This window comes from Drosophila subpulchrella, chromosome 3R (assembly GCF_014743375.2).
Source record: "Drosophila subpulchrella strain 33 F10 #4 breed RU33 chromosome 3R, RU_Dsub_v1.1 Primary Assembly, whole genome shotgun sequence".
Classification (NCBI taxonomy): domain Eukaryota; kingdom Metazoa; phylum Arthropoda; class Insecta; order Diptera; family Drosophilidae; genus Drosophila; species Drosophila subpulchrella.
In genome coordinates this window covers 8,122,793-8,142,475 of record NC_050609.1, presented here as the reverse complement: position 1 = coordinate 8,142,475, position 19,683 = coordinate 8,122,793, and the positions used below count along the sequence as shown (strand labels likewise).

At 49.2% G+C, this 19,683-nt stretch overlaps 8 protein-coding genes across 11 annotated transcripts; 5 read left to right on the top strand and 3 right to left on the bottom strand.

The window, feature by feature from the left end:
• The first annotated feature begins 11 nt into the window (after positions 1–11).
• Positions 12–2,067, top strand: LOC119563219 (coiled-coil domain-containing protein 149). The gene is made up of 6 exons (XM_037876517.1): positions 12–147; positions 203–787; positions 853–960; positions 1,026–1,113; positions 1,175–1,313; positions 1,372–2,067. The coding sequence occupies exons 1-6, from the start codon at positions 76–78 to the stop codon at positions 1,940–1,942; spliced, it is 1,563 nt and encodes a 520-aa protein (XP_037732445.1). The 5' UTR covers positions 12–75; the 3' UTR covers positions 1,943–2,067.
• A 120-nt stretch (positions 2,068–2,187) lies between these two features.
• On the top strand, positions 2,188–6,202 carry LOC119556034 (colorectal mutant cancer protein). Of its 2 annotated transcripts, none has more exons than XM_037867822.1 (7): positions 2,188–2,689; positions 3,519–3,768; positions 3,827–4,159; positions 4,221–4,360; positions 4,419–4,720; positions 4,782–5,492; positions 5,552–6,202. In XM_037867822.1, exons 1-7 carry the CDS (start codon positions 2,399–2,401, stop codon positions 5,682–5,684), a joined length of 2,160 nt encoding a protein of 719 aa, XP_037723750.1. In that variant the 5' UTR covers positions 2,188–2,398; the 3' UTR covers positions 5,685–6,202. The 2 variants fall into 2 exon arrangements, with proteins under 2 accessions (XP_037723750.1, XP_037723757.1); XM_037867829.1 differs by lacking the exon at positions 2,188–2,689 and adding an exon at positions 3,246–3,450.
• A 114-nt stretch (positions 6,203–6,316) lies between these two features.
• Positions 6,317–7,384, top strand: LOC119556052 (aprataxin and PNK-like factor). The gene is made up of 3 exons (XM_037867856.1): positions 6,317–6,825; positions 6,887–7,050; positions 7,105–7,384. Exons 1-3 carry the CDS (start codon positions 6,386–6,388, stop codon positions 7,317–7,319), a joined length of 819 nt encoding a protein of 272 aa, XP_037723784.1. The 5' UTR covers positions 6,317–6,385; the 3' UTR covers positions 7,320–7,384.
• Positions 7,346–8,463, bottom strand: LOC119556045 (translin-associated protein X). The gene is made up of 2 exons (XM_037867842.1): positions 7,655–8,463; positions 7,346–7,597 (listed from the first exon to the last, which is right to left on the bottom strand). The coding sequence occupies exons 1-2, from the start codon at positions 8,371–8,373 to the stop codon at positions 7,414–7,416; spliced, it is 903 nt and encodes a 300-aa protein (XP_037723770.1). The 5' UTR covers positions 8,374–8,463; the 3' UTR covers positions 7,346–7,413.
• Positions 8,464–9,033: 570 nt separating this feature from the next.
• On the top strand, positions 9,034–11,560 carry LOC119556674 (conserved oligomeric Golgi complex subunit 2). The gene is made up of 4 exons (XM_037869041.1): positions 9,034–9,194; positions 9,249–10,319; positions 10,377–11,062; positions 11,119–11,560. The coding sequence occupies exons 1-4, from the start codon at positions 9,102–9,104 to the stop codon at positions 11,399–11,401; spliced, it is 2,133 nt and encodes a 710-aa protein (XP_037724969.1). The 5' UTR covers positions 9,034–9,101; the 3' UTR covers positions 11,402–11,560.
• LOC119556680 (3-hydroxyisobutyryl-CoA hydrolase, mitochondrial) lies at positions 11,486–13,381 on the bottom strand. 3 transcript variants are annotated; one of them, XM_037869054.1, is made up of 4 exons: positions 13,287–13,381; positions 12,334–13,221; positions 11,875–12,143; positions 11,486–11,620 (listed from the first exon to the last, which is right to left on the bottom strand). In XM_037869054.1, the coding sequence occupies exons 1-4, from the start codon at positions 13,287–13,289 to the stop codon at positions 11,614–11,616; spliced, it is 1,167 nt and encodes a 388-aa protein (XP_037724982.1). In that variant the 5' UTR covers positions 13,290–13,381; the 3' UTR covers positions 11,486–11,613. The 3 variants fall into 3 exon arrangements, with proteins under 3 accessions (XP_037724982.1, XP_037725002.1, XP_037724991.1); XM_037869074.1 differs by having other exon boundaries at positions 12,334–13,218; XM_037869063.1 differs by having other exon boundaries at positions 11,486–12,143.
• Positions 13,382–13,740: 359 nt separating this feature from the next.
• LOC119555657 (cysteine protease ATG4D) lies at positions 13,741–16,984 on the top strand. The gene is made up of 6 exons (XM_037867241.1): positions 13,741–13,875; positions 14,072–15,056; positions 15,116–15,311; positions 15,369–15,445; positions 15,610–16,085; positions 16,146–16,984. The coding sequence occupies exons 2-6, from the start codon at positions 14,072–14,074 to the stop codon at positions 16,452–16,454; spliced, it is 2,043 nt and encodes a 680-aa protein (XP_037723169.1). The 5' UTR covers positions 13,741–13,875; the 3' UTR covers positions 16,455–16,984.
• On the bottom strand, positions 16,793–19,554 carry LOC119555651 (protein O-mannosyl-transferase TMTC4). Its single transcript, XM_037867229.1, has 2 exons — positions 17,239–19,554; positions 16,793–17,176 (listed from the first exon to the last, which is right to left on the bottom strand). The coding sequence occupies exon 1, from the start codon at positions 19,429–19,431 to the stop codon at positions 17,314–17,316; it is 2,118 nt and encodes a 705-aa protein (XP_037723157.1). The 5' UTR covers positions 19,432–19,554; the 3' UTR covers positions 16,793–17,176; positions 17,239–17,313.
• Between the last annotated feature and the right edge of the window lie 129 nt (positions 19,555–19,683).

Below are 19,683 nucleotides of genomic sequence, written 5' to 3'. Positions count from 1 at the left end.
AGCCCCCAATTTCCATTCACTGTCAATGTCAACATCCAAAGCTTGGGAATCGAAAAGCAAACGTCAATATTCGGCATGGACTTGGACGATGTGGCAAGTCACCATGGATTCGGCCAGCATATGGTCATGGCCACGTACAATGTGGAGGTGAGTCTGGACTACCCCCAACTAACCAAGTAACTTATGTGACCCACCCTTGCAGACCTCGGCGGTGCACAGGAAACTGCAGAGCAAGGTTGAGGCCCTGAGGATCCTGCGTCAGGAGCTGGAGCAGTTTCGCGTGGAACGAGACCAGTACAAGCTGGTGGCGGAGACCCTGCAGCTGCGCTACTCGGCGCTGAAGAGCAACAGTGAACTGTTGGCCGTCGGCGGGTGTGGTGCCCTCAGCGAGAACTCCAGCCTGGCCGCCCTGCTCCATGAGACGCGGGAGCAAAATCTTAAGCTCAGCACTGAGGTGGAGGCCCTGAGGCAGCGGCTCAACGAGCTCCAGGGCGACATGGAACTGCTTCGCGAGACGGAGGCCAGCAACAAGTCGCGTGTCCAGGCGATGGCCAGTGAGAATGCCGCCCGCAACAAGGAGGAGCTGCAGTGGCGTCGGGAACGGGCCAACTTTATCTGCCATCTGGAGGGGCTCAAGAAGCGGAATGCCCAGCTGGCCTTCGATCTCAAGGCGGTCATCGATGAGAAGGAGGAGCTGATCACCGAGCGGGATGCCTACAAGTGCAAGGCCCATCGCCTCAACCACGAGCTCTTTGTGGCCCTTAGGGCTAAGAAAACGCATCCTAGAGTGAGATCGGAGTGTTAAAGGGTCTTATGTAGTACTTATTTAATTATTTATCCTTAATTATATAGCTTTTGGACATCGATGGTGTTTTGCTGGAGAACAAGTACCTGCATGAACGTGTGAAGATCCAAGACAGCGAACTGGAACTGACCAAACAGAGCATTACCAAGTACAAGGTACTATCCTACAACTTTTAGAGGTGTTTTTGAGAGATACATTCACATTAATAATATATATTCAGACCATGTTAGATGCAAAAAGGAAAAAGGGTATTGTAAAACTTGGAGGTGGCAGCACAAATGATGACACCATACTAAGCCCCCGACAAGGTGAGTATTATTATAATGCCAGGATCAGCTCTAATCCCATTTAATTTCCGTTTTCCTGCAGTTAAAACAATCTTGGAGAGTGGCATTGATCTGCCTCAAAAAACAGAGAGCTTAAGCGACCTAAAATCCTTGTGTCTGGCTCTGCTGAACAATCTAAACGATAAGAATTTAGCCCTGACTCACCAAAAGAAGACCAACAAGTAGGAAATCAAGGTTGTGAAATATTAATATATATGATATAAATGATATTTCCCACAGAATACTGGCTGGCAAGATGACGGAGCTGGAACAGCGATGGCAGCAGCTTCTCTCCGGAAACGAAGATAACTCAGAGGGTCAGGAGGAAGACGAGGAGTACGGCTATGCTCCCTCCCAGCTGCTCCTCAATGGTTATTGCGCCGCCATGGTTGATGATGTCGACATCAGCAGTACTCCGTCCATTGCTCCAGACAACGAAGGCGTCGCCATTACACCAGATCCTGAAGATTCTAGAAAGCCCAAATCGGCTGAGGCCCTGCACTCCGACGATGGAATGTCCTCGCTTTCGACCGAGTCGGTGGACTCCTCTGTGTACGAGGTCGATGTGCAGCCCGATGACTTCCAGAAGTCTTCGTCCGCCACCACGGATTCGGGCAATTGCGGTCTGAGCAGTCGATGTACCGGCACACCGAGAATATCCAGTGCTGTGGCCCGGGAACGGATGGAGGACCTGAAGGACCTGCCGCCTCACCTGGCCACTCTGGTGCAGAAGGCTCTCCACGAACTGGACATGAGGGATTACGAGGCCATGGTCACGATAAGGGCCGAAAATCTATCTGCTATTCCTTAGAGAAATACTAGTGCAATTGAGGACTCCCAAATAGATGGAAGCATATCGCAGTGTTGACAAAAGATATAATATATATGTATATTACCGCAACAGCGTACAATAAAAACAGATTATAAAACAGGAAACTATTCTATTTAGTAAATTGTATGAGTTCGAGTTTCAAATAACGCGCCTATCGATAAATAATCGAACAGTGTTGAAAAAGCGCTAGCGTAAACTCACACATAAACATCCCAGTCTGGGTATACATTTTCTGATAAGAATGCAATAAACATCGCGACTAACTAAAGTTTCGAGTTTATGAATTAAAAATGCCTTAGGACACGTCCAGGAAGTGCCATGTAGAGTTAACCCAGTGCCACAAAGTGCGGGAATGGAGCAGCAATCAAAAGTAATCACCAAGCGGGCCAAAGCAGGCCAATTCTAGTCGGGAGCCAGCCGCCCATCCCAGCCAGGATGTCCAACGATGTGCAGGTGGCCCGGGTGGCCAAGATAGCCGCCACCGATGTGCCGCGTCGCAGTGGCAAGCAGCGGGAGTCCAGCGGATTCCAGGGCAAGCACTCCGGCAGCGCCGCTGGCGAGGATTTCGAGTATGTCTTCGGGAGCATCTCGCCGCGAGGAGGAGGACCTGGTGCCAGGCACTTGGTGGGTTCCTGCGACCTGGACTCCCCGGAGCACACGCAGCGGGACACCACCGAGAGCGACAACAATATCTCCAGCTGCTCCACGCTAGACATTGTCAACAAAGTGAGTGATGGGCCTACACTGAGAGAAAAGCCATTCATTAGCTAAAAAACATTTATCTAAATTCGAGTTTTAAAAAATCTATCATTTTTGAATTTTAATTATTGAAATATATAATTTTTGTTTTGTTTGTTTTTCGATTTTGTGAGAGAATACATTTTTAAAAGAATTTAATCTAAAAACAAATTAAAATCTAATGTTATCATTAATTTTTTTAACTTTTTAAGATATTTTTATTTATATAAATATAAATTATACATAGTTTGTTGTTGTGGTATTTAAAATTGCATTTAAATTATTTATTTTTATGTGGGTAAATATAAAAAAGGTAGGGTGGTTACAGAGTTGAGAACTCTCTTGGGACCTCCAAATAGAGCTATGGTCCTTTTAGACGTTCCCATATATCTGTATCATTATATATGGGATATGTATATATTTATTTGAAAACACAATTATTCTACAAGTGCCCATTTTCAAAGTGTTGAATTTGTGGGGGTCTTGGAATTCGGATGGCTCCCAGTGCGCAGATGCGTGTCGAAGGCTGAGGGTCAAGTTGCAGTGGCGGAGAGCGCGGATGCACCCGCGGTTGGATGACGACGTAATCGCCAGTCGAAATTTTCCACTGGACCATGATATCGGAGCAACTGCTTCCGCGCAGCCTGAGCTGCCTGTGCTGCAGCGACACGCCGTCGGTGCCCAGCGACAAGAGGCGCAGCTGGGAGTACACTCTGATGGCCCATCCGCTGGCCAGGCGACCCATAAATGTGATGACCTCGAGGATAGCCATCTAAAAACTTCTAATTAGCCTCTTTCCATTTCGATTCTTCCACAGGTTGAGCAACTGTCGGTGCAGCAGCTGGAGAACCGGGTGCGCGAACTTACCCAGCGCCTTCAGCAGGCTGAAAGACAGCTCACGGAGAGCAACACTGAGCGGGAGATATGTCACAAGCGGCTGGAGGTGGTCAGTCAGGCACACGAGTGTCGCATCACCGAGATGCACTGCGTCATTGCGGAGTTGAGCAAGAAACTGCGCAGCAAGCAGGATCACATCATCATGGAGGAACAAGAGCCCGAGGGCAGTGGTGAGTAGAGGTGCTAAATGATTCGAGTAAATCCCTAATCCCAGAACTTCCCTTTCAGAACTGAGCTTTCAGGAGGGTTCTGTGTACAACTCGGAGCTGAACCTCACCAATCCCGATGCCGAGTGCCAGACGGAACCACTGGAGGATCTCGAGGGCGCCTGCAGCACCACGAGCGTGGGCAACATTGGCCACATGCCGCAGGAACTAAGCCATAAGGGACAAATGGAGGCATTGCAGGAGGAGGTACTGCACTTGAGGGCGCAGATCGCCCTGCTTCAGTCCGAGATTTCCACCAAGGATGCAGCCGTGGTCGAGGAGCAGACCAAAGTGGCCTTCTTTGGCTGCGAAACGGAGGTCAACGAGAGCGGGCAGCGTCTCAATGATTTGAATGGTATTATAACAGATCCACGTCCTGATGGGAATTGTGACTAACGACAATGCGCTTTTTGCAGCTTGTGTTTCCTTGACCAGCCCGCAGAAACGTGTTCCCGCCGTGCCGAAAATGGCAGAACGGGTCAAGTTGCGTTGTGCCAGCAAACATGAATCCGGTGAAGATCCATCCCACGAACAGCATACATCCTTAAGCAACGAGGTGAGCTGACCAATTTTCTCTCCTTAACCCAATTTATTAAAATAATTTTCCCTTTCAGCACATTAACCTGGTGGAACATTTGGTGTGTGAGCTGAAGGAGCAAAACCTGTTCATGGAAAGCTTTATGGAGCCCCTACAGCTGAGCAAAGAACTGGAGCGATTTCAGCGGCGTGTTGAACACTTGGAAATGCGAAACACCATGTTGGCACTGACCCTGGACGAATGCAAAGAGCACACGGAGCACCTGTATCTGCTATGCGGCAAATACGAGTCCAATGCGGTGGCCCTTCAGCTGGCGCTAAACTGCAGCGATCGCGCAATCGAAGCCTACGACGTAATGCTGGCTCTGCTGGAGAGCAAGTAAGTCTGGCCAGGATTCTCCTTGTTCTATATTCCCTCTTCTACACAAAATCCCTTTCAGGTTGGCTCTGCTTGGGGAGAAGTCAGCGGCCGCAGAGGAGAGTCGCCGATCTGTGGAGGCAGTGGCCAGGCACCTGCTTGCCCGTCTGGACAGCGAGAAGAACGTGTGCGAGAATAGCCTGGGACCGTGGCAGCACAACATTAACCTGGGCCCCGAGGATGCCCCAAAGATTGGACGCTCCTGGTGTCCCGACGACGACAATCGTCTGCGCTACCACGTCTCCAAGCTAAAGGGACGCCGATCCACTGTCCAGCACACCATCGTCAGTCTAGAATCACCCTTTAGCGACATATACGAGAGGAAACGTCTGGCCTTGGAGAAGGAGCACGAGCTGCGAAGCGAGGACAAGAAGTCACCCATCGACCTGGAGACGGCAGTGATAATGCAGGAGCTGCTGGAGCTGCGGGACGCGAATCTTCAGCTAAAGTCGAAGATGGACGAGGCTGAGCAGGAGCGGCAGAACGCCAACGAGCGAGTAGGCATACTCCATGAAGCCTTGAAGCAGCTGCAAGCCAGCAACCGGGTCTCCTACTCGGAGGCTGAGCACGCGGCCCTCACGGAGCAGCAGTTGGTGGAAGCTTTGACTCGGGAAACAGAGCTCAAGAGTCGCATCCAGACACTGTTGGCCAACGTCACCGCCTCGCAAAAGGCCTCCGACGAGAAGTACGAGCAACTGCATCAAAATGTGCGCGAGCTGCAGAAATCCAACCAGTAAGATTCTTTTTTATCAGTACGATTAGTTGGAAAAATTGTTCCTCTATCTCCCTTAGCAACCTGGGACAAATGTTGGAGCAAAGCAAGCGCAAGTACCAGCTGCGCATAAGGAAGCTGGAGCAGAAGATCGTTGACCTGCGACTGGACTACGAACAGGGCCACAGTCATGTTCCTGAGACGACTCTGTAGGTGTGAGGACTCATGACGGCCATCCAGGAGGACTGAGCAACTGGACGTAGAGCGGGCGCGCTTGTCACATATCCCGCAAAAGATCTTTCCCTCTCGATCATATCGCTTAGTTTATCCTCAATGCAATGCCCATCTGCCCGCCCAACAGTCGCTCCTGGATCCGACATGAACGAGACAGTATCACGAATGTGCCATGCGATTAACTTGCAGCCGGCTGGGGCTGGGACGAGTGTGTCCTTGCCCCGCGGATCAGGCTGCAGCAACTACATACTCAACTACATACATACATATTCAGAGGTGCCATGAGCAAGGCTCCAACCGTGGGATTGGAGCATCCGTATCTGGGCCACAAGCAATTACATATACATTACACATACGACTAGGCAAACTAAGGAGTTAGTTACTCACGACGCGTACACGGGATCCTATATTTATACAATGTATTCGCATTTTGCTTGTTATATGAATTCAATATGTATTTAAAATTGTACAAATTATAACATGTCTACTGAAACTAATTATTGAGTTTGTTTAACGTTCGAATTCAAAACTGGCGCCAATAACCTATAGATGAGCGAAAATGTAAGAAAGTCCCATCTCTATTTCGCGGTTTAGTGTTGCAAACTACCAAAATCAATAAGAACTGCGTTATTGTGAAATACGAATGTTTTGAAAATTGGTGCTAAGTTAATTTCTTCAAAATGAGTGTCTCAGAGGAAATAGAAAAAGTGGTCATTAAGGTGGAGGAAACCAATGGATCTGTAGAAGATGGCGGCAATAAAAGAAAATCCCCCACAGAGGCCACAAACAGTGGTGCTGAAAATTTCGATGCAGAAAGCAGCACAAGCAAGCGCGTAAAATCCGAGGAGCCTGTGGTTTCCATTAAAGCGGAACCCAATCCCGATACTCCTGTTCAGGTTAAAGCAGAGCCCGTTGAGGAAGCAGATGAACCCGCTGTTGAACCCACTAACAGTGGTTCTACAACCCCGGTGAGGACAGAACCAATTGCCAATGGAAACCCACCTGCAGCGGCGGTGGTGAAGACCGAACCCACTAGTTCCAATGGACAGGCCGCCGCCGACTCATCAGTCTCCTCGAGCAGCATCCGGATTTCTTGCCGCTTCGGTATCCGATGCTACAGGTAATGCCAAACGGCCCATTTTCAACTCATCAACTTAGGTAATGTTTTATACCAATGCCAGACGAAACCCGGCTCATCGGAATGCAGAAGCTCATCCAGGAGACCAGGACTATCGGCGCCCAAGCTACCCAGAGCCACCGCTCGGAACTCCCGCTTGTCCCTTTGGCAACGCCTGCTATCGCCGTCATCCAGTCCACTTTCAGGAGCATTCCCATCCGGCGGATTGTAAGTAGGACGCTTCCTTTGCACACGCTTCAAATTGGCTAAAGATCAGTCTAGTCAATTCCGCGCAGAACATTCGCAATCGTCTGCGCCAACGACGAGCCCAGATTCAGAATAATCAGGACTCTGGAACGGAGGAGGAAGAGGAGGACCCGTTCGGAGGCGACAATGACGAAGATGCGGACTATCGTCCTGGCGCAGATATTGACGAAGATGAGGATGATGAGCTGGAGTTTGAAAGCCAACGCATAAACAGTGAAGATTATGATTAAACTACCCATTCGAATTCGTTGTTAACTTAGATCATAAGCTTCATTTACCAAATAGTTGATTCAATACATATATTCCATTGTTGTAAACTTATGTCTAGTAGAAGCCTTCGTCGACATCTTCAGCTGGCTTTTGGTCAAAAGTGGCTCCCCATTTGGCAGCCTCGCCACCGCGTACTTTTACATTATAGCAGACATTCTCGGCCTTCAGCACGCTCTGCCTCATGGTGGTGATCTTGCGCCATAGTTCCCGGGCCCTCTGGCAGTTCAGACTGATGTAACTAATGGAAAAAGGGTTGATTAGTAAGGAACATTAAAAGGGCACCTATTTAACCTACCCAGTGTAGAAGTGCTGCAAGGTCTTGCAGGTCTCCAAACAGGTGTCGGTATCGCCACTGCCCAGCGAATTGATGCAGCGGCGCATGAGCTCCCCAGTGAGATCGGAGAGACCCAGTATGTATTCAGTGGGGTCCACAAAGAACTGGAATTTCTTGGGGCTTTTCTTCTCGTCCAGAGGAACCACCTCCATTTCTTCGCCTTCGGTTGGCTCTCCCTTGGGCTTGCTGCTCTCCTCGACGTACTGCATCACCGACTGGATGGCCTGCCAGTCGGACACGCTCTTGGCTTCGTTCTCGCCCTCCCCATCCTCATAGCAGAGGTACTCCATGTACGTGTAAGCCTCAATGAACTCCTGCAATCCCGGCGAGTAGGCGGCGCGAAACTGGTAGACATCCTGGTCGCGCAGCTCCAGAGCCACAGCCCTAAAGTTCACCTCGATTAGCTTGGTCAGGCGCTGGCGGGCCTCCTCCAGGACCTTCTCCTTGTTCTGCTTGCGCGAGTCGATGGAGTGCAGCAGAAAGATGATCCGCTTGGACTCGATGGTAATGTCGCGACTCAGCTTGACGATCCGCTCGTGGCGATCGTGTTTCATGGTCAGTTCGTTGGAATAGTTGCGAAAAGCCTGGACAATGGGATTTTCCTCATCCAGCTGCACCGCTGGCGTTTGGCGCTTTCTGGGCGCGTTGTTGCGGTGGCCGGTACCTCCGTTCTTCGGCATGATGAAGGGTTTACTTGGCTTTGTGAGTTCTTCTCCTTAAAAAAGATAAAAAGGGCTTTCTTCCGGCTATATTCGCTTCTTTTTTTGTAAACAAATAGGGACGTTGATAATACTATATATCAAAATATCGATATATCGATATTTTTATATTCAAATATTTACATGAAGATCGGTTTCAAAATTAAATCTGTTATTAAATGCGTTGTTTGCAATAAGTAAATTTATTCATATTTACATTTACATACATATTTAGCTTAAAAAATATTCCTAATTAAATTGAAATTTAAATATATACATATGTTTTTAAATTGCCATTTAAAGATGTTCGTATTTAAATTGAAATAAAAATTTAAAATGAAATTGTTTTATATATAAAATCCAATTAAAATATGTTCATATTTAATTTTATTGTTAAGATCCATTTTAATTTAAATATGTTTATATTTCAAATGCAATTTAAATATGTTTCATATATAAAATGCAATTTGAACATGTTTCGTTATAAAAATGCAATTCAAATATGTTTGAGATCAGAAATCGAAACTTTATTTCTTTATATTTATTTATTTACTCAATATTTATCGGATTTGGCGGGCTAAGATACTTATCATAAGGAAATAATCGATATATCGAGTATTTCTTATATATTTTTCACATCGCTACAGCTCTACTTTCGTGGCAACAGAATTTGTTTCAATAATTAATAAATTAATTTCCCGGCGCAGGCCATGCATGATTCCGTCAAGAAGTCGACGCACCTGGCCGCCGGTTCCACCAGCACAGCGGAGAAGCTGTGCTTCGACAAGAATGAGTTTATGAAGGTGAGTAATCCCGGTCAGATTTGTGTTCCGCTGCTAAGATATTCTTTCGACTAGGCCAACTTTTCGGTGGACGAGTTTCTGCACAAGAATCGCAATGCACCAAGTCTGGAGCAACTGCGGGACAACCTGGGCCTTTACCTTAAAGGCCTGCGGGCGGCTATGATCGATCTGATCAACGAGGACTACGCCGACTTTGTGAACCTAAGCGCCAACCTGGTGGGTTTGGATCAGAACATAGAGTCCATACAGCGGCCGCTGGAGCAGTTCCGCAGCGACATCGAGAGCATCCACTGTCTGATCGACGAGAACGTCACCGAGCTGCGGGCCCAGTTGGAGGAGAAGCGCCAGCTGCGGGAGTTTAAGCGGGGCTTGCAGAGCCTGAAGAAAGTCTACGAGACCATCAGCAAACTCCAGGACCTAATCGACCGGAAGCTCAGCGGAGAGCATCCAATCAAGGCGGTTGACCTGGAGCGAGCTGCTCTGGACCTGATTCAGTTGAAGTTCCACGAGAAGCACTGCTCCAAGCACTTGAATGCCGAACAGCAGGGCAAGATCCAGCAGCTGGAGGATCAACTGCACCAGCATCTCCGACGCTTCTTCAATGACGCCCTTAGCCAGGCCCGCAACTCTGCACCGGAACACTTAGAGCGCTGCCTGCGCATCTATATAACCCTGAATGCCTGTGGCCAGGCGGAGCGCGTATTCCGCGAGGATGTCGTGGCACCCTACATGACCGGAGTCATCGGTGAGCAACAGCTGCAGAACTCGCCGCAGGGCCTGGCTGGCATCTACAGCAAGATTCTCAACTTTATATCGCTTCACATGACCGATCTGCTGCGACTTACGCTATACTCCGACAAGTTTCCCGGCTTTAACTTCGTGGTCAACAGCTACTGGGCCGATGTGGAGACGCGTCTTGAGCTCCACATGAACTCTATATTTGCACCAGGCAACTCGGAGGTGTTCTATGTGAAATATAAGTGTACCCGTGACTTTCTTGGTAAAATAGAGGAGTTGTTGACCAGCTCCGGGGAGCAGGCTGTCACTTTCTATCGCCAGCACAAGCAGACAAAGAGCTTCGAGGCCCGGTGGAATCTCCCAGTTTACTTTCAAATATGCTTTCAGGTATGGTATGAATATATATTCCAATTAAAGTTCAGTTTTCATCAGATGTCCTACTAGGAAATTGCTGGTCACTTTGAAGCCAAGTTGGAGCCTGTGCTGCAGGACGACACTTTGAAAAGCAATCTTGGTGATAAGGACTACAAATTAACGCCATTCAATGCCGCCAGGGAGGCCATGTCACGGTGCTGGGCCGAGGGAGTTTACCTGCCGGAAGTGTTTCCCAAGTTCTATAAGCTTAATGTGCAGATAGTTTTGCGCCTCTCCCGATGGATCACGGATGCCATTGCTGTGTCTAAGGGCAGCAACTTCGCAAAGTCCTACACTCGACACCAGTTGCTTATTGCCCTGCACGCAGATATTCGCAAACTGGACGCTTATCTGCCGGAGCTACAGCAATTGATTGTTCAGTCCGTGCCCGCTGAGCAGCGTACGAAAATCTTTAACGATGTTCTAGCCAAATCCATGGCCGCACTGGCCGACACGCTGGGCGCTCATTTGACCAGTATCCAAAAGACCTTGGTGGAGTTCCTGATCGGAGAATGTGAAACGGACAATGTGCGCCAGGTGAACGATTTGCCGCGATTGTATCGCAAGACCAATCGAGAGGTTCCCTCCCGCTGCTCCGGCTACGTGGAGCAAATGCTTCGGCCGCTGAAGGCGTTTGCCCAGCAGAATGAGTCCCAACTTGGCACACTAGTGGTGGAGCAGATCTTGTCGGAGGTTGCCAGTCACATAACCAAAGCGTAAGTGGAAGTGATTGTTTAGAATGAGCCTCTCACTGATTATATCTCATTCGCAGGTACTTCAATGTGGTGAGTGATGTGCTCACATCGGTGCAGAAAACTGAAGAGTCCTTACGCCGTCTTCGAAATGTTAAAAGTGGAGGATCTGCCTCGCTATCGGCAGGAAATTCAGCTGTCATGTCGGACGATGATAAGATTCGCGTCCAGCTTCGTGTGGATGTCACATCCTGGAAGCAGGAGCTCGGCAAACTGAACTTCCAGCCTACGCAGATCGATAAGCTGGTCGAGTTAACCAACATGGTGGAGGACAGCATCAAGCTAAAGGATAACAATGCTTAGACGCTACCAACGAACAGTTATTAAACACATACACTTCACTTTATTTTTTTAAACGAATTCTAACGATTCTTTAGGCACAATGAATGATTGTATTAGGACTACGAATTGTATATAATATATATAGGCATATATGTTTATCATATATTTAAATGCATTGAATTTCACGATCGTTATTGGTAAATACAGGCGATGGCAGAGACTTTCCCTCGAAGTTAGTCGCTGTTGGAATGAAACAGAGAAGAGATTGCGGATAATTAAGCAACAGAACTCGTCAAACTGTGGCCTTTGAACGGTAGGAGTAAATATAACGAATATTGCAAAAACGGCAGGCAAGGAACCATGCATAACGTAACTCAAGCTTGCATAGATATATACAGAGATGTTCGGGTGTGTATATATAAATGAGCGGCTTAACGGAAGACAAACAGGATGGGCAGGCTCAACCCAAAACAAAACTAGGCCTGCTACATTACAGTTTGAGTTCCTCGGTGTCCGGCAGCTTGCGGAAGAACCATTGCACATGTTCCTCGGTGACATCGGCCAGCTTAGTTGGCTGCCACTGGGGTTTCTGGTCCTTGTCGATAAGCAGGGCGCGCACACCCTCCTTGAAGTCGCTGCGCTCCAAGTGACGCACGGCCAGACGGTACTCCATAATGAGACATTGGGCCAGAGACAGCTGCGAGCCGAGCTCCAGCTGGCGGAACGTAACCTTCATCGAGGTGGGCGACACCTTGCAGAGGGTCTAAAATAGACAAATAAGCTATAATTTATGTGTGCCAGTTAAGTGAAGTCGTGCCGCAGCCTAAACACCGCTAATTGGCTGGGAACGGATCAAATGTAAAGGCGCTAAAAGCGCGCCAAGATTTGATTGGCCCAACCAATTAACATTCGATTGTGTGCTTATCACTACGTGAACCGTGAACCGCCCTCACCTCCAGCGTCTTCTTGGCCCACTCGCTGCCATCGTTCTGCAGGTTCTCCAGAATGCCCTCCACCGAATCCGCCGAAAAGTTCTTGTTGATCTGCTCCAGGACGGGCTGCAGCGAGAAGGGTTTCTCCGGTGTGGAATGGAACTTCTGCAGCAGGTCGGGCACATCATCCGCATCTGGGCAGTTGAGCAGCGCCGTCTCGAGATCAGGGATCTTGCTGCTCTCGCAGTAGTGCGTGGCAATGCCCGAGTAGAAGACATCGCCTCCGCGCAACCGGTAGCCTGTCAGTCCCAGGTAGAGACCCAGTTTACCCTGCAGGCGAGGCAGGAAGTAGGAGCCGCCCACGTCCGGGAACAGACCAATCGCCGTCTCAGGCATGGCGAACAGCGTCCGATCGGTGGCCACCCGGTACTTGCCGTGGACACTGAGGCCCACACCGCCGCCCATGGTGATGCCGTCAATGATGGCGATGTAGGGTATCTTGTAGTTGCCGATCAGGGCGTTCGTGCTATACTCCTCGCGGAAGAAACTCTTCGACTCGTCCGTGGGTCCCGCCTCGACCAGGGCGCGCACATCTCCGCCGGCGCAGAAGGCCTTCTCGCCCGTGCCCTTGATGATCAACAGCGACTTGGACTTCTCGCACTTCTTCAGATGCTTGTAGATCTTTCGCACCATCTCCAGGTTGATGGCGTTCAGAGCTTTGGGACGGTTCAGTATGATCATTCCCTTGTTGGAGGACTCCGTGGCCAGCACGGAGGAGGAGGAGGATTGGCGGACGGAGAGGTCCATTACAGGTGGTTTCGCGTTGGATATCGCTGCTCCGCCGATCAGCGGCAATTGGCTGCAGGTGCGATGACCGAATGTGTACACCAACCTTTGAATTGGGCCCTGCTGTCGGCGGGGAATTGTTTTCGAATAGTTAAGCGCTTTGATTTGCACGAATTTGCATTACTTACCATTTTGAATGGCTGTCAGTCGCTGTGTGGCGTTGTGTTTAGGATTTTGGCGTTGCGCAATAGAATTTTAGCACCCGCACAGCTGGTTGTTCTTGTCGGGGGTTGCCAGACCGCCCACATGCCGGAAGTGGGGCAGGGTGTTCCAGGAAACGCTTTCCCCGGAAATCACTTAAAGTCGCTAGAGATTTGAAAAGGTAGTGCGAAAGCGGAAATAAAGTATGCAGTTTATTTAGTTAAATATAGATGTAAATTTATGAGCATTTAGATATGGCCCTCAGCTTTTGTACATTACAACTATTTGACTTAATAACATAATTTTTTGATCATAGTTTTAAACTTTTAAAATCATTTTTAATATATTTTTTTATTATTTTTAAACTGGAATTAAAATTTAAGAACAATTTTAATTCATACTTCAGATCCGCCCCTGAACTAGCGTATTCAAAACACACATCTGACATACGTACAAACAATAGAGCAAATCGGCGGTCTGGCAACGCCGCAATTGGCAATTGTACTTCTCGCGAATAAGAATAAGAAAAACAAATTTCGTATAGTTACTTTATCTTATTTTGTCAACAAATAAACGGTGAGTAAACATTTGTAATTAGCACGCAATCGGTGGTCGTTGTCAGTTGAGCCAGGGCCAGCAACTGGCTCGCACCGAGATTGCCATGCCGCAGTTCTTCAAGTTCCCCAAGTTGCGGACAAAGCGTCGTCGTCGCTCATCCACCTCTTCCTCTTCCGCCTCTGTTTTCATGTCCTCGTCCACGGCCACCAAGCAGATGAACTATGACGGCCTCCTCTCCAAGTTGACCGACGAGAAACTAATGCTCTTCGAAGCCGCCGGCGAGGGAAGCATTGTGGAGGGCAGCCGGATGTGCGGCCAGGATGCGGTCCCGGATCCCCTATCCCTGCCGCTGGTGGAGGACGGCGCCATCGAGGAGGAGCAGGCGGCCCCCATTCAGACGGTCCCTCGCACCGTATTCGCCGTCCCGCGCGCCCCCTCCCCCTCGCCCGTGAGCACCTCAGGTGCGAATCTGAACCTAAAGTCAGAAAACGCTGCGACAGCGACACCGCAGCGCAAAATATCGACGTCATCACGTTTCATGAACGCCTTCAGTCAGCTCTATGGAGGAGGCAGTGGTGGCGGCAGCGGCAGCGGCAGCAGCGGCCCGAGCTGCGGTCACGTGGAGCAGTACAGCGAGGAAACCGGTGACCTGTCGGCCAACCGCACGCCCACCAAGGGTAGGGAGTCCAAGCTGGTGGCCATGTGGCATAATGTGAAGTACGGCTGGAGCGGCAAGATGCGCCAGACCAGCTTCTCCAAGGAGCAGCCAGTGTGGCTGCTGGGCAGGTGCTATCATCGTCGCTTCACCCCGCCTGTGAGCATGGAAAGTTCCATTACCGAGCTGCCCAGTGGAGCGGATACGACGCCCGACAACGCTACATCGGCGTACGACAGCATTCAAGCCACCTCGACGTCTGCCTCCCTGTATCCAGCCCTTAATCCGCAGCAGATCGACGAGATTGTGGTGCCCCAGGAGCTGGGAATGGACGCAGTCGAGAACCAGGTGGGCGAACAGCCCTGGGAGGAAGGCATCGAGGGCTTTCGGCGGGACTTCTACAGCAGAATCTGGATGACCTATCGCAGGGAGTTCCCCATCATGAATGGCTCTAACTACACCTCGGATTGCGGCTGGGGCTGTATGCTAAGGAGTGGCCAGATGCTCCTGGCCCAAGGACTAATCTGTCACTTCCTGGGACGCAGTAAGTTGACCAAAACAGCACAAACTAATTGGATTCTCATAAGACCTTTCTACCTACAGGTTGGCGCTATGATCCTGAGTCTCAGTTGCACTCCACCTACGAGGATAACATGCATAAGAAGATCGTCAAGTGGTTCGGCGACAGCTCCTCGAAAAACAGTCCCTTCTCCATCCACGCCCTGGTGCGGCTAGGGGAAGATCTGGGCAAGAAGCCAGGCGACTGGTATGGCCCCGCCTCGGTCTCCTATTTGTTAAAGTAAGTTATGCAGACTGTTATCTTTATCAAAACTGATAAACCTTTACCCCACCACAGACACGCCTTGGAGCATGCAGCTCAGGAAAATGCAGACTTTGACAATATCAGTGTCTATGTGGCCAAAGATTGCACGAGTGAGTACGGGCAAAAAGAAATCCCTAACCCAAAGAATTACAAGATAACAGCCGTGACACATTGATACCGGCCATGATTAATTCTTGCAACCTTGTTGGGGTTCATTACTCATCGTCTTATTTGATAGTCTATTTTGTTTTATGACCGTGTTTCCGTGTTTCAGTTTATATACAGGATATTGAGGATCAGTGCAGCATTCCCGAACCGGCGCCCAAACCCCATGTGCCTTGGCAGCAAGCGAAGCGATCGCAGGCGGAAACGCCTAAATCGGAGCACCAGCAGCACTGGAAGTCCCTCATCGTGCTCATCCCATTGCGCCTGGGCAGCGATAAACTAAATCCCGTGTATGCCCATTGCCTGAAGCTGCTGCTGAGTACGGAGCACTGCTTGGGCATCATTGGTGGCAAGCCCAAGCACTCGCTGTACTTTGTGGGCTTCCAGGAGGACAGGCTCATCCATTTGGATCCGCACTATTGCCAGGAGATGGTGGATGTGAACCAGGAGAACTTTTCACTGCACTCGTTCCACTGCAGGTCGCCACGAAAGCTAAAGGCCAGCAAAATGGATCCCAGCTGTTGCATCGGCTTTTACTGTGCCACCAAGAGTGATTTCGACAGCTTTATGGAGAGCGTGCAGCTGGTGAGCCACAGCCAAGCAATCCTTCCTCGAATATTTTAGTTACTCTGTTAATTATTCCAGTACTTGCATCCTATGCGCTGTGCCTCCGGGGCCACAGTGGATAAGGCTGCTGGGGGTCATCAAGTGACGCCCCAATCAAACCATCATCAACAGGCTGAGCAAGCCGAGATGAACTATCCACTGTTCTCATTCTCGCGAGGCCGATGCCAGGACCACGAGCGTGACGAGATGAGTGATTCGCTGTACAAGCCGCTCATAAAACAGGTGGCTGCTCTGGCCCAGGAACTGGGCACCCAATTGTTGCCTCCACACCATGTGGACGACAACGACCAGGATGATAGTGAAAGCGAGGAATTCGTGCTGCTGTAGATCGTTAACCCCCCATAACCTTGTTGCTGTGCTAGCTGTGTTATTTGCTCATTATTATTTGATTTAGTTCCGAACCGCCGTTGCTCGCTTGCTCGCCCAGAAAAACCCAACAGACCCGTATCTCAAACAACAAGACTTTGTTATACCTTTACGCCTACGCATATAGTACATAGACGCATGCATGTATCTTGAATATTTACTGATGTCCACACGTTAATCTCTCTTTTGTTCGACTTGTAGTCTCGCATTCTGCCAAAGTGCTTCAGTTTTTTCCATGATCCAGCAGCCCCGATCTGTTTATATGTGTTATATATAAACTCGTGTAATTTGCGGTATTATTATTTTAAAAACATGAATCTTTAATGGAATTGAATCATTTTACAATGGTGCCTAAATTGTCACTATTTTCTAAAGTATTTCATGTAGTCCTTACGTTCTAGGGTTTAGTTAATTTATGTAAGTCGTATTGTAATTGTTCGATCATTAATTAGTTTTAACATTAACTGTATATACCCTCGAGTAAAATAATAAATAAATAAATTATCCTAAACTTATACTAAAAATAAATAAGGTGTACTGAGATTCCGTGGATGGGATATGGGTCGTTTGATATTCATATATTGCTATCTAATTTTAGTGTCTTTCAAAAGTAAGTACGTTTATAACTTCCTGGGACTAGTGACTGAACCCACAACCTCATATTTTCTCCGGGATTATTGTAGCTTAAGAAGTGTTCATAGTCGTTAAGTTTTACATTCTAATTTTATGAAATGCAAATATTTACCTCGCATTACTGCGTTCAAAGACAAACAACATTTGGTTGGTTCCATATTTTGCGGTGCGACTTGAAAGCTAACGCTTATCTTTGGTTGACCTGCGCTTCCCGCTGCAGTCGCTTCAGAAGCTTGCTGAGATTCTCCCGCGCTGTCGTTGCCCTCGCCGCGTTAATACTTATCGCCGTCCGATAAGCCTCTATAGCCTCCTGGGACTTGTCCCACCGATGATAGAGAACTCCGAGATTCGTATAGTAGAGCATGTTGTGGGACTCTAGCTCAATAACTCGCAAATAGAGCGACTCCGCCTCCGCGTAGTGCTTTAATTTGCCTAGGACATTGGCTCGAATAAACAGGATGCTGGCATCGTTGGGAAGATGCTGCAGGGCCTGATTGGAGATGCGCAGGGCGTCGTCCTGCAATCCTCGATTGTCCAGCATGGTAAGAATGTTGGCCCAGGCTTTCGGCTGGCGGGGATTCAGCGCCACAGCGTGCTGCCAATGCTGGAGGGCTTCGGCGTAGAGCTTCTGCTCCAAATAAAGGTTACCCATGTTGTAGTAACACACAGCGAAGTTGGTCCTGTACTTCAAGGCCTTCTCATAGCTGGCCAAGGCCTTGTCGAACTTTCCCTGGGCCGATTGCACAATGCCGAGATTCATCCAAGCCGCGGGAAAGGACGGATATGCCTGCAGAGCCAATCGTATGTACTCCTCAGCTGTAGCCAGTTGGCCGTGCTCCCGGTACAGGTTCCCAAGATTCATCAAGGCTGATTCGTAGCTGGGATACAGCTCAATGGCCTTGTGGTAGTGCAAAAAGGCTTTCGTATTGTTTCCCGTATCAGTGGCCAGCCGAGCTATGTTATAGTGCACCTTGGCGTTGTCCGGACACACCTGAAGGGCGGACTTAAAAAGCTGCTCTTCATTCAGCCAGTCGGTGGCTCGCTGGCGAGTTCGCAGCATCATCACGGTGAAAAGCAGCATAAGGAGAATCTGAAGTGCAGTGCGCCAAATACTTTTCTTGATGCTGCAATCATACCAGTAGAGGAATCCGTAGATGGACACCAGGCAAAAGCCTATGGAGGGCACGTAAAGCGTTCGCTCTGCGATCACGAATCCCACGCAAATGATTCCAGACGCTGGCAGAAAAGGGACTATCATCAAGCCCAGAGCTAGCATTAATCCAGGAAGGCGACGGAAGTTCATCAGAGCCACCAGCAGGATGGAGTAGAATCCGATGACGCCCTGGAGCCTTAGATCCCAGATGCTGGTCACCAGCTTGACGCAGCCCAAAGCCCAGTCGTAGCACAGCCAGTGGGGGCACAGCATCAGCCAGATGTTCATGACCAGCAGGTACTGCTGGGATAGTCCTCGGGTCAGGATGTACTCATTGTGGGCCACTGGGTTGTCCACCTCCTTGAACGTGGGCGTCTCAAAGTCCTGCCACCAGAGGCGAGCCGTCAGCAGAGCCAAAGTGCCAAACAAGTAAACCAAGTAGCTCATCCGGTTGTGCAAAAGGTTCCACTGATCCTTGACTGGCAAATGATAAAAGCCATTTTGAAAGTAATCCAGCAGCACACACGACATGGGAATGGTCACAGCGGACTCCTTGAAGAGCATTCCCACGGCGGTCAGGAGCAGGATTAGGCCACCAGTCTGAATACCGTGTTTGCCGGCGTTGGCCACGGTCAGCAGAAGGCAAAGCAGGTGAATCATGGCGAACATGAGCTCTGCCCTGCCCACCACACCCGAAACCGCCTCCGTGTGGATGGGATGAGCAGCAAACAAAGCTGCGGAGAGGATCGCCCAACGCTCCGTGTTGATCTCCGGCACATACAGCGACCGAACCAATCGCCACATGAGCAGCGTGTTGACGCAGTGCAGCAGGAGGTTGAGGAACTTCATGTGGGAGGCATTCAGGCCGAGGAGGGCATACTCGCAGTGGAACATCAGGGTGGTCAGTGGCCGAAAGGACTTGTGCGAATCGGAGCTGAGCAGGGAGGCGCCCCAGAAGTCGTGGGTGAAGATCGCCGTCCAGTTGGTGGGCAGTGTGTTGACATCCCGGTTCTTGACGATGGCCACCGTGTCATCGAAGACGAATTTTGCCCCACTCAGGCCACCGCAGCCGTAGCAAACCAAGCAAATCAGCACCAGGATCGCCTGACACACCATGCTGTGTAGGGCGGCCTTGTGCCGAATGTCCAGCATCCTGGATTATATATTTATTGTCGATTTAGCAGTTTCAATTAACTAGTTTCGCGAATTTTAAGCATCGATGTTTTGTATACATTTTTTGTTTTGCTTCTGACCAAACACCCCCTCACTTATCAGTGCTGCCAATCCATCTATGGCCAGAAGCACTATGTAGCTTGAAAATAGCTAGAAAAATTAGTCATTTCAAAATCACACAAAATATTTAGCAAACAAATTTTAAAAAAACTGTTTCTAACCCCCTTAAAT